Below are 11,997 nucleotides of genomic sequence, written 5' to 3' on the forward strand. Positions count from 1 at the left end.
TGAAATAAGTAATGTTTCTTTTGTCACTTTTTTGCATTAATTGACTACTGAGAATTAGGTAGTGGTTGGCTTTTTATATGTAGTAGAGGCAAATCAATCAGTTTAGGTGATTTTTTTTTCATCTTTTTCTCCTGTCCAACTGCTATAGCCCAAGTTTCAGCTATTAAGCAGAAGATACTTAGAAATATCCAAATCCTTTACCTGAGAGCTGATCCTCACCATTTTGGGATAGTAGGGATGCATCAGAGTCTCCTGGAGAAATGTGTCTTCCCTAGCAACCTGCCAGTAGAGACTTTAAACTGAAAGACACGTCTTATCCTGAAAAGGATTTCCTCAATCTATCTAGAGTTAGATAAAAAGATCTAGACAGAGTTAGAAGAAAGAGCCATACAAAGTTATTTGCTTTTACAAGAGTTTATTTAGTAACTGTTCCAAGAATCTAGATGACCTATACTTTAAATAATAAGGTTAGTACAAAGAGGTTTGCAACGTGCTAACAGTCAGAAGCTGGACAAGATCTGAAACCCTGGGGTTATGAAGACATGGTAAATAACAGGTGCTGTTGCAAAGAGCTTACAGTTTGAAAGGTAACAAGTAACAGGCAAGTGAGGTAAACTATTGAGTTGAGAGAGGAAAATAGGTTAACAAAAACAAATAGCATCCTTTATCCTGAACTCTAATGAACACAGATTGCAGCAAGTTCCTTAGAAGTGACCTTTTCCAGGTCTGTCTCAGTGAATTCTTTATTCATATATATATACTTCTAAGACAGTATATATATAGGCTTCAGCTTCTAAGCATATACTTCTAGCTGATGTGTTTAAGATTATAAATGGAATCAGAAAAATCACAGAAAAAGAAAATTGTCAAAATTATTTTAGCTGCTTTGAACACATTACTCCCCCCTTTAAAAAAAAGTTCTGAAAAGAAAGTATATTAAGCCAGCTTAATTACCCTTTAGATCTTGCTAGAAATCACAAAATAAAAATAATAGGCTGCACTCATCCTGAGGGCATACAATAGAAAAGTCCTATGTTTGACCTACTATTAGTGTTTAGATATGCTCCCAAAGGAACAGGTTTTATTTCTTTGAAAAAACACAGGATTGTTGTGGTACATATGGTACATATGTACTTATGTGGTACATATCATACACCCCTGGGCCCTGAACTGTAAGAAATTAGCTTTTCCAGCATGACAGCTGTGTAGTAAGAAGTGATGTGGATAGATAGTATTTCTGGATAGAGCAGATGCAAAGCAGTGTGCCCATGATAATGAACATGATATTCGTGCTCCTTTGGTACTGCCTAGAACTTTGTAAGAACCATGGCTGGTTCTGTCTGCAGATTAAAATGTTTTCTGAGGCTAAACTATGAGAACATGCAGCCTGACAGGTGAGCATCTTCTGGCATTGGCATCATTGAGCTAAAGGTACCACCATTTCTGTTAAGCCCAGTGGAGTGTAATAATAAATTCATGTCACAAGATGGAGCTTCAAGCCAGCTGTAATGGCATCTCCACACACTCATGGCATGGCTTTTGTTTTTGTTTTAAATAGGAGCAGCAATTTCATAGTATATTTAAAATTTATTTTAAGAAATACACAGTATCCAATTAATTAGATTAATTACGATGAAGGATTTATGGAATGAAATTATAAGAATGTACTTCCCTGAATACATTCACACTAAGGAGACATATAAAGAAAAAGCAATTTAAAAGCATTTGCGGTGAACAATGGATGGGCCAGCTTCATCATACTCCTGTTTGCTGATCCACATCTGCTGGAAAGTAGAGAGGGAAGCAAGGATAGAGCCTCCAATCCAGACCGAGTACTTGCGTTCAGGAGGAGCAATGATCTGTTTAAGAAATAAAACATTAAGGATGACTGTCTACTGTGAATAAAATACATTTTTATACAAAAATACTAAAGCAGTGATCTGTGATATGAAAAAAACACTGCACCTATGTGCTAGTGCTATCCATTGCTGCAAGCAGGAAAGTTTAGAATTTTTTATATAAATCTATACCCTCAAATTCCCTGCCTGACTCAACCCTCAGTGACCCCTGTCCCTGGTGCACTCATGTACTCCTGAGTATATATGAGAAAAGGGGAGAGAATTGCTCTGGAAACATAATGACAGTCTAGGTGGGCTTGAAAAAAATCAATGACCTATGGAGCATTCCTTTTGGTATAGCTGATAAAATGTTTGTAAAGCAAAGAACAGAAGACTTGAAGCAGCAGAACAAAGATTAGTTTGTCAGGGTCTCTTTCAAACTTGTAAGCCAAAGACAAAATCAGCATTTCGTCTCTCCCACATCCATCGGACTAGAAGGGCTGAAGAAGCTCACATACAGCCCCAGAGGAACATTTATATTCCTGGGTTCATGCTGTTCTTTGGCCACATTAGGACATTTGACTGAAATCAACATGAACAAGGAAATGAGAGAAAGCTCTCTTTTTCTAGCACCAAAGTTACCAGTTGGTGATTACTTGCTAGGTAATCCAGATGTGATTCAGAATGTGTTAAAAGCACTCACTTTGTAAGGTGTTGCATGTTTCATTAGATCTTTGAGGACTTTGTAAATGCCATCTCATATAATCTACAAATGATTGCACCATACATACCTTGATCTTCATGGTGCTAGGAGCCAGGGCAGTTATTTCCTTCTGCATCCTGTCTGCAATACCCGGGTACATTGTGGTGCCTCCAGACAGCACATTGTTGGCATAAAGATCCTTTCTGATGTCTATGTCACATTTCATGATGCTGTTGTAAGTGGTTTCATGAATGCCAGCAGACTCCATGCCTGGGGAAGGTACAGAAGAACACTGAGGAAGCAACTCCATACAGAGACTTAACATTGTTAATGCAGAGCTGATGTGCTGTTTAGTGACTCTTTGGAAGACATCAGTCTCAGAGCTTTGGAAATCTGGAAAGTCATTTTGCAGTTGCCTAAATTATTTGCTTAAGAGTTCCTTCATGTACAGCCCTCCTCTCCCCCTTACACACAAGTCCTCCTTAAAAAGAAAGTTGGGGGTGTGGAATAGCAAAGTTTCCACTAGGCTTCTGCAGGCAATCTCAATTGTCTAAGAATTCCTTATATGGTCTTGGAATAATTTGTTCTCTTTTTTTTCCCTTTTTTTTTTCTTTTCAAATTAAGTCAACTCAGAGACAGAACAGTCAAAATATGTCCTAATACCTCTAGGCATGCAACTGCTTTATCTCTGAGTTGAAATCCTGCCTATTGGCAGAACTGACACTGGATTTCTGTGTGACCTAGTTGCAAATCTGCCTTCATGGATGTTGATTAGCATGGCATCATCTTGACTTTGCTCTGAAAAGGCAATGAACCATGGATTCAGGATTTGGAGCAGTCTTTTGGAAAAATAAAAGTAGGTCTTGCTGCCTTCATGCCCCTCCCACTTCTTCCCACTCCTGGCAAGAACATTCAAAGATGCAAAATGGCACAGGCCCAATGCCCGAAGGCAGGAATAAACATTGTGGGTTTATTTTGGGAAAGCATTTTGGCTAATTGTTTAACGTGAAGTTCTTCCCACCACATTAATAGACCTGTTCTGAAAGATTGTTTTATAATAGGTGTCAGGACACATGTATAGGTCTGGGTGAGTTAGTAATGGAGCACAAGCAAAAGGAAATAGGGACTTGGTATTTCTGTGCAGGTTACCAAGGCAGAACAGTCACTGAACCCACCAATGAAAGACGGCTGGAAGAGAGTCTCTGGGCACCGAAAGCGTTCATTCCCAATGGTGATCACCTGGCCATCAGGAAGCTCGTAGCTTTTTTCCAGAGACGAGGAAGATGCAGCAGTGGCCATCTCATTTTCAAAGTCCAGGGCCACGTAACAGAGCTTTTCCTTGATGTCACGGACAATTTCACGCTCCGCTGTAAAGAGGATTCAATCTTTAAAATGGCATGCAGGAAGGACCCAGACATGTTGACTGCTTGTTCCCTTTCACCCTCCAACACCCTCCCCATATTTTGAACAAATCCTCTGCTAGCCTTTCAAGGGGCTTTCATGTTGGAGACCCTCCCATGCCTATTCAACTGCAGAACCACTGATAGTGCTTCTGAGGCCCATGAACGAGGCTCTGCTTTGGCGTGCCCTTACCAGTGGTGACGAAGGAGTAGCCGCGCTCCGTCAGGATTTTCATGAGGTAGTCGGTCAGGTCGCGGCCAGCCAGGTCCAGGCGCATGATGGCGTGTGGCAGCGCGTAGCCCTCGTAGATCGGCACGTTGTGGGTGACGCCGTCCCCAGAGTCAAGCACGATCCCTTTGGGACGGTAACACACACGGTTCATCCCCATCATCCCCACGGAACCATTGCAAACACCTGTGCCACGTTCCCCTGAGGCTTACCTGTGGTACGTCCAGAGGCATAGAGGGACAGAACGGCTTGAATAGCTACATACATGGCTGGCACGTTGAATGTCTCGAACATAATCTGAAATGCAATTAAAATGATTGTTGTAACACTAGAGGGTTTAGCTTAGTTGAAGCAATTTACTGAAAAAGAGGCAGAATGCAAGATTTTGATATTTCTCTTTGCTTGGTAAAAGCAAGAAAGGAAAATACAAAATCTAAATCCAAAAATATTTGTCCTATAAGGTATGTCCCTGTATTTGGCTTGTATTTTTATCATATTAATATAGCCACGTGCACATATTAAAGATAATTTTGTAATAGGCCTGGACATAAAAACAGATTAAGATGACAAAGTTCGGACAGACTGGAGTGCTCACATTCAACGTGAATACAGTGATTTTCTAAATTATATGTAATAATATGTAAATATGACAGGTGGTCACTGTGTGCTTTCCATCTTCCATAACCGAGAGAGACAGACTGCTGGACAGCATGACTAACTGGAAGGATGGCATTCACATCCTGTTGAATAGAAAGATTGGACTATGACATAGCTTTAGTGTGGCTCACCTGTGTCATTTTCTCACGGTTGGCTTTGGGATTCAGGGGTGCTTCAGTCAGCAGAGTCGGGTGCTCCTCAGGTGCAACCCGGAGCTCATTATAGAAAGAATGATGCCAGATCTGAGGATAGTGAGAGAAGCCAAGGGAAAGAAACACCATCAGTCAGCAGCTCAGCGTCACTTCCAGACAGGTACTGAGCTCCAGCACTCTGCTTACAGCTGTAGATATAGGCTGGTGATGTTTCTCATGCAGCTGTTCTTACTGCCTCCACAGAGACTACCTGAACAACTGTAGAAAGAAAAGCACCATCCTCAGGTAGTGCTACCAGTAATATATGACTTACTTTGGGGACACCTAAGGAAAATGAATACAGTACTCTTACAACAGAAAAGACAGAACAGAACTCACTTTGTTCCAGCAATGCTATTTCAATAATGACTGAAAGGGAAACAGTTCCAGAACAACTCAGAGAACATACACAGAGTTCAATGGATAATGGGTCTCATGACAGTTTCCTCTTTTGGTTTGTACAGGCCAGCCCAAAAAGTCAAGAAAAGAAATGAAGATAAATGGTTTGTGAGGTTGAAAGTAGACTTGTGTTTATCACCTCCACACAACTTGTTCCTACAAGTTGTAAAAATCTGAGGCCAAATGAGGCAGTGAGGAGGTTAATACACTGATAAGAAGTAAAACAACCAGAGATTTCAATCTGAAGGCCAAAAAGTCTTTCCTAAGCTTGTTTTCAAGCTGGTGGTCATTAAGTACTGGTTGATATGTTTGGCATCTAAGAGATTTTGCTTTCAAGCAATTTCTTCAATACTGAGAGTCATTAGGTTCTCGGTGACTCCACACACTTACAGTGTGTTGGGATGTCCAGACCATTCCAAATAACAAGTTTCTCTTGAGCCATACTGGGTAGCATGACACTTTCATCTAAAATTTAGTGGATATTCTGCAAATATTTGGTTCGAATAGTTCTGTTTACCAGTAGTACACATTGACTTTTCAAAGCTGAAATACCTTCTCCATGTCGTCCCAGTTTGTAATGATGCCGTGCTCTATGGGGTATTTCAGGGTCAGGATTCCTCTCTTGCTTTGAGCCTCATCACCCACGTAGCTGTCTTTTTGACCCATACCAACCATCACACCCTATAAAATAATACAAATTGTGTCAGTCTCTCAGAGAAAAGTGTCATAAAGTAGACAGAACATTAGCTGTGAAACAAATCCAGTTGCCAGTTATACTAGTTACAACATAGCTTACTAATACTAACAAATGGAGTATTATGTGTTGCTCTTAAATTGCCAGTATTAAATGTTTCGTTGTTAAATCTCTGGAGTTCATATTTCCACTACAGTTGAGTAAACAGAACAAGTACAACATTAAATGCATCAAGATAAAGTGGGAAAACTGAGTTGTTTTATGTTTGTTATTATTTAGGGATGAACAGTCTGCTAAATGATAATAAAGTGGAGTAAAAGCAGAAAGTGATATTGTGCCATCTAAGGGTCAAGATCGAGTGATACACAATTTACATTTCCCAAAACTTCAGTTTCAACATTTTTTAATCCTCTATTTGAATGCCATAATACTGTAATTAGGGATGGACAATTTAAATCTACTGTATGGACTTCTTTACAGATATTTTCATAGATCCTGTAGAAATTATTAAAGGACCAGAAGATGGAAACTACTCTGGATATACACTAGACTCTATGTTAAAATCAGAAATAATTAAAGAAAAACAGAATATATTAGGATCCTTTAAGTGCCTAATGCTCCTATCAGAACTTAGTCATTAGAGAATCCAAACCTTGGATCCAAACCTAAATCCATGTCTTAAAAACAGGTATCCTGTTTTTAACAGCTTTGCAATTTTTAATGGGATGACCCATCATAAATGATCAGGAAAGAAAGTTCTAGAAATCTGTATTTGTTTCCACTGTAACTATATGGCTTGGTTTTGAGCAATTATTATCATTTACACTAGCTACAGATGATGGCATTTGAATGCACTTTTCAAATTATGGTAATTCCCAGAGGCATCACTTTGGCCTTCAGTCCTAGTTTCTGTATTGAAAGGCAGGTATTTCTCCAATCCTGGAGAATTTAAAATTAATTTGCTGGTTATATAAAGTCTTCAGCTTGCAAAGAGCTTGCCTCTTTCCACCAGGGCCTTGGATGACATAGAAGCAATTAGGTGGATCTGTTAATTACTTGGATTAGTTTGTTGTGACCTAGACAAGCTGCTCTAACTCATGCTTATGGTGATCTGTCTCATTAACTCATGCTTATGGTGATCTGTCTCATAAACTCTCTATAATTAACAGCTCAGATAATAAATATGTTCTGCAAACTATTAAAATATAGTGGAGTGCATCATATACTCAAATGTAAACCTTGAAGCTAAGGAAATCCTAGACAGGCACCCATTTCTGGTACAGCCTAATGAATAAAGTCAGAAAGGTTAGGAGAAAGCTAACTGAAAACTTCTGCTTCCTCCTTTAGTCTTCCACACATTACCTATTATCAGCTTTAAGAGCAGTCAGAATTTCCAGATCTTCCTGTGTTGGGCTTGTTTGGATTTTGGGTTGGGCTTCTTTAACTGAGTTTTATTCACAAAGTCCTCTGGGTGATTCAAAATTAAGGGGCAGGGAAAAGATGGCATAGAAGGGAGTGAAAAATTTTAAAAGGATTCCTTTACAAGGCATGAGACCTCCCTTGATTCAGGGGAGTGCGCTGCCGGACTCATTTTTGCCTGGAAATACTGTGTTACACAGATGACTCCAGGCTGGCCTAGCCCCAGACACAGATGGTCCTGGCTGAAGAGCTGGGGACAGGGCAGCAAAGCCTTCTACAAGCCCAATAAGGAACAACCAAAGTAGTTCATCACCTGGTGCCTGGGACGACCCACAATGGACGGGAAAACTGCTCTTGGAGCATCATCTCCAGCGAAGCCGGCTTTACAGAGCCCTGACCCATTGTCACAAACAAGGGCAGTGCTGTCCTCTTCCTCACACATCTTCTACAGCAGTGCCTGCTGGCCTTCCAGACAGAAAACCACCCTGTGAAAACAGCAGGGAAGAATTAAATCAATACCCAAATCACACTCAGATAGCAGAGCCACCCTGGCCACCAGAACCTGCAAGGAGGGGAATGGCCCCAGGCTGGGAATCACAAGGACTGCAGGGCTGTGGGAGGGAATGGGCTTCCTTCTGGAAAGCATGAGAGCTATCAACCATGTCTGGGTGCGCTAGAGATTACCCAGGGAATTCCAGAGGAGACTTCCAGCCCTGCAGCACAGGCAGAGAGATCAGGGAGCAGCAAATGTTTATCTAAATTTGGTCTCAGAAATCCACGGCTGGGGGAGGGAGATGAAAGAGAACACTGGACTGACAGCTGCAAAAACAAAGATTCATTTGCATTGAATTCAACACAACTTCTCCTGCTTTTCTATCACCCTGACAAAATCCTGACACATGTGGATAGCTGTTAAAAGGTAAGAGCACTTCAACTTCCCATTCTAGTCTTGGGCTTCCCAAAATCTAGCTATATTAAATGCTGTGCATGTACCAGGGGTGTTTTCCTGATGCAGATATTAATCTGCTGGTGAAGATGGCCAATTAAGTTTACATTTAACCTTTTAAAAAGGTAGAAAATTTCCAAATAAAAAAGAGAAAAAAAGGAGCACGTCTTTTTGAGTTCTCCCCTAATCAGTCAGAAAAATAAACCCACCTTTAAAATTAAGTCAGAGACAGTATGTGTTTTAAAAACAGGCCATACGTCTGCTCTATCATCATTTCAAAGCAGCTAATAAACTACATTTGTAGAGTGACAGATCAATTTATGTTGGCTCCTTGGCTCAGTAAAAAGAAACTGTTTTCCTCCTCTGGCAACAGGAAGATAATATGGGTAATAAAAATGCTTTGAAGGCTTTGTATTGAAGTCAATTACAGAAACAAGCACTGAATACCAGGACTCAAGAAGAACTATTTGCTCACAATTTATAGCGTGGTAGGGAATCACTTGGCCCACTCCAAGCCTGGGCTTCCACACAGAGTTCAACAAATTGCAGTGTGTTAACAGCTAAGGGAGACAGCTGTCATCCACGGACCAGCTGGCTCCACATGCAGGCTCCAAAACCTTCTGCTGCAGGAATACTGGAAGTGCAGGCAGAAATAAGAATGGGGTCAGCAAGAGCCATGGCCAATGAGCAAGGGAGGCCACAATCTGTTTAGCCTCTACAATGGATGGAACAGGCACAGGCAGTTCTCCCAAATGCTTCATTTGAGATCCTCTGTCTCTCCCCAGCCAGGCAGCCACGAGACATGGCTGCAGCCCTGCTCCTGCAAGCTGTGTGGGCAGAGCTCCCAGGAAAAGACAAGGACAGGGAAATCCTAACTTTGTATTCCAGATATTTTATCATTATAACTGTGGAAGGAAAGTAAGTCACAATTTTTTCATTTATTAAACTCCTTAGGCTCTTTATATTAAAAGATTACTGAATGGAGTACAACTGTTATCTAACATGAATGAACAGCCTGGTTTGGACAAACCATTTCCTAATTAGGAAATATGCTTTTCAGCCGTCTGTTTTTGGAACAGCGTTTGAGGTCAGGGGGGTTGCTCAAACCAATGCAGCTCATGCAATGCCAAAAATCACATGGGGGAGGGGAAGAAGGGGGCAGGAGAGGCTACATTTCTGAGCTTAGTGGACTCTAAATGAAAACCATATTTAGTAATAAAGCACAAAAAGTTGAAAAATCAGACAGAGGGCTCTGCTACCAACCAATGAGTTACAGCTCAGGACTGTCATGGCAGGCAGTAGCAAGATCTTAGAGCAGCAAATGTCACTGAGTGCTGTGGAAGAAAGGAAATTTTTCTCCCAAGTAAACAGTCTTTAGCCTCTTTCTTCTCCCCGTTTTACATGCAAATATAATCAATCACCTCCCCAAACTCCACAATAAATTATAAAGAGAACCCCAGCTCCACAAGTGCTGCGTGTAGCCTGTTTGTTAATGAATGTTTGGCATTTTACAGAACAGTAGTTTCATATGCATAGAGACAAGGATGAATACACATGCATCCTCAATTTATCCTATTAGACACTGCTGGTTTGCATACTTCCAGCTCTTCCTGCAGTCACATTCCACGAAACACTCTTTCACCTCACACTTGATTTAAAGCACTGAAGCAAATCTGCTAAGAAACACAACTACACACCCCATCAGGAACTCTGTCCCAACCTAACACCCCAATGTCACACGGGTTCATTTAAAGCAGAGTATATCTGCAATTCCAGCAGTGGCATTACACAAACCATTTCTTTATACAGTTGCTGAAGTGATGGTAGAAGCAGTAAAATTATTAGGGCAGAACTTTTCCTTTCAGAATATAAAATAAAGAAAACTCAGTATAGATACTGCAAGCATTTTATCAACTTGATTCTAGTAAGTCTTTAAAGCAAATTACAGCACAGCAGTACATCCTCCTGAACAGCTTCCACTTGACATTATTTAATTGAAATCCTCCAGCAACCTGTAAATCACGCCATTGGTTCTGTGCCACTTACCCTGACAGCGCTTGGCTGAGGATGGCTGCTCTAGGGTGGTACACTCTGTATCTGAAACCCCAGAGGTTTTATAGCCCCTTCAGCTCTTCTCCTCCCACTAGCCTCCCAAACAAGGAGCAGAGACAGACAGAGACAGAGCTGAAGTCTCTAACAAAACCATATAGGGACCTTAATACAAAAAACTCTAATCTGGGTGGCCACAGGCCCTGGGTCTCTTCCACTGCATTCCAGTGTAGAGCTCATGAAACAGGAGGAGACTTTCAGCTGTGTAAGATAAACACTTTTAAACTTCAGGAGAGTTGCTAAAATCCAGAGAGAGTGTGCCCACAGTAGACATCCTCTGGCAGGAGGATCATGTGTTCAAAAAGAGAGGTCCAGGATTCCACAGTAACATCCAAGAAGCAGAATGAGAAATCAGAAGAGCAGTCATTTATAACAGGAAAAGTCTTTTTAAACAAGGACCTTGCTGTCACTGAAGATTTTGATAAAAACAATGAATAAATATTTTTGACCAGCTAAACAGCTGCTCAATTTTTCTACAAAGTCTCTTTAAAAGCTTATAATTTTGCTTGTATAATGAATATTGCCCACAGGCTTAAGGGTAGTTAAAAAAGTATCAGCTGTTGTACAAGTTTCACAGAGAAGTCCTTGAAGGTTGTGAAAATGTTCAGTTAAAAGATTGTTATGATCCTCTCTGGTCTGTGATAGGTTAGAATCCATTCTGTTTCTTTGAAAGCTTATTTTCCAGCTCTAGGCTCTTCAGGCCAAATTTGCCCTAGAGCTGCTCCACTGATGCCCACAAATCTGGACTGTGAGAAACTCACATCCCAAATTGTTCATAATTAAGTTGTTGAATTTTATAACCCCAGCTATCTTTTTCACTGAACTCACTTTTAGCAAACAAAGGAACAGTTCTCACTGCAGAAGTTATTTTCAGCACAGGCCTGGATTTCTACAGCTGTAGCCAACTGTTCTGTGGACAGATTAATTCTGGTGAAGCAGCCCTTTCACAGCCGACAACATTTTGTCATTAAGTTTGTACAACAGACAGGAAACAGCATCTCTTAATTCCAATACTAAACCTTGCAAATTCAAAAGATCTCCAGGCACACAAGCCAAGAGAGATGTGATAACCCAAGTGAGATCCTTGCTTTGCAAGTCTTGTTACAACAGGGAGAGGCTCCGTGCCTTTGTTATGGAGTGCTTGCTGCCTGAGTAGCTTTCATGCAAGAAGACCTCCCAGAAAACCACAGTGAAAGTTTTTCTGATGTGAAAATGTGAGGAATAAACTACTAGCAGAGATAGTAAATAGGCAGAATTATGGATTGAACACCAAAAGGAATTTAACTTTTAAGGAAAGGAACTTCTAAGGAATGTAACTGCTTTGGAGAGTCAGAAACAGAAGCTAACAAGTGCTGGAACGTGAGCCATGCAAAAGCTATTTGTTATTTCCCTTCCATAATCAGGGCAAAATA

General features: G+C 40.7%; 1 protein-coding gene across 1 annotated transcript; it reads right to left on the minus strand.

The window, feature by feature from the left end:
* Positions 1-395: 395 nt before the first annotated feature.
* ACTA2 (actin alpha 2, smooth muscle) lies at positions 396-10,568 on the minus strand. Its single transcript, XM_036385366.2, has 9 exons — positions 10,523-10,568; positions 7,844-8,015; positions 5,970-6,098; positions 4,959-5,069; positions 4,383-4,467; positions 4,135-4,296; positions 3,717-3,908; positions 2,630-2,811; positions 396-1,859 (listed from the first exon to the last, which is right to left on the minus strand). The coding sequence occupies exons 2-9, from the start codon at positions 7,970-7,972 to the stop codon at positions 1,716-1,718; spliced, it is 1,134 nt and encodes a 377-aa protein (XP_036241259.1). The 5' UTR covers positions 7,973-8,015; positions 10,523-10,568; the 3' UTR covers positions 396-1,715.
* Between the last annotated feature and the right edge of the window lie 1,429 nt (positions 10,569-11,997).

This window comes from Molothrus ater, chromosome 8, assembly GCF_012460135.2.
Source record: "Molothrus ater isolate BHLD 08-10-18 breed brown headed cowbird chromosome 8, BPBGC_Mater_1.1, whole genome shotgun sequence".
NCBI classification, from domain to species: Eukaryota; Metazoa; Chordata; class Aves; order Passeriformes; family Icteridae; genus Molothrus; species Molothrus ater.

What these genes read in the sequence shown, in the direction of transcription:
- ACTA2 (XM_036385366.2), bottom strand. Translation starts at nt 7,972, where the DNA reads ATGTGTGAGGAAGAGGACAGCACTGCCCTTGTTTGTGACAATGGGTCA. An exon ending in CTACTCCTTCGTCACCACTG is followed by an intron (nt 3,909 to 4,134) that starts GTAAGGGCACGC and finishes TCCTCTTTACAG; the next exon opens with CGGAGCGTGAAATTGTCCGT. An exon ending in CTTCCAGCCGTCTTTCATTG is followed by an intron (nt 2,812 to 3,716) that starts GTGGGTTCAGTG and finishes TACCTTCCCCAG; the next exon opens with GCATGGAGTCTGCTGGCATT.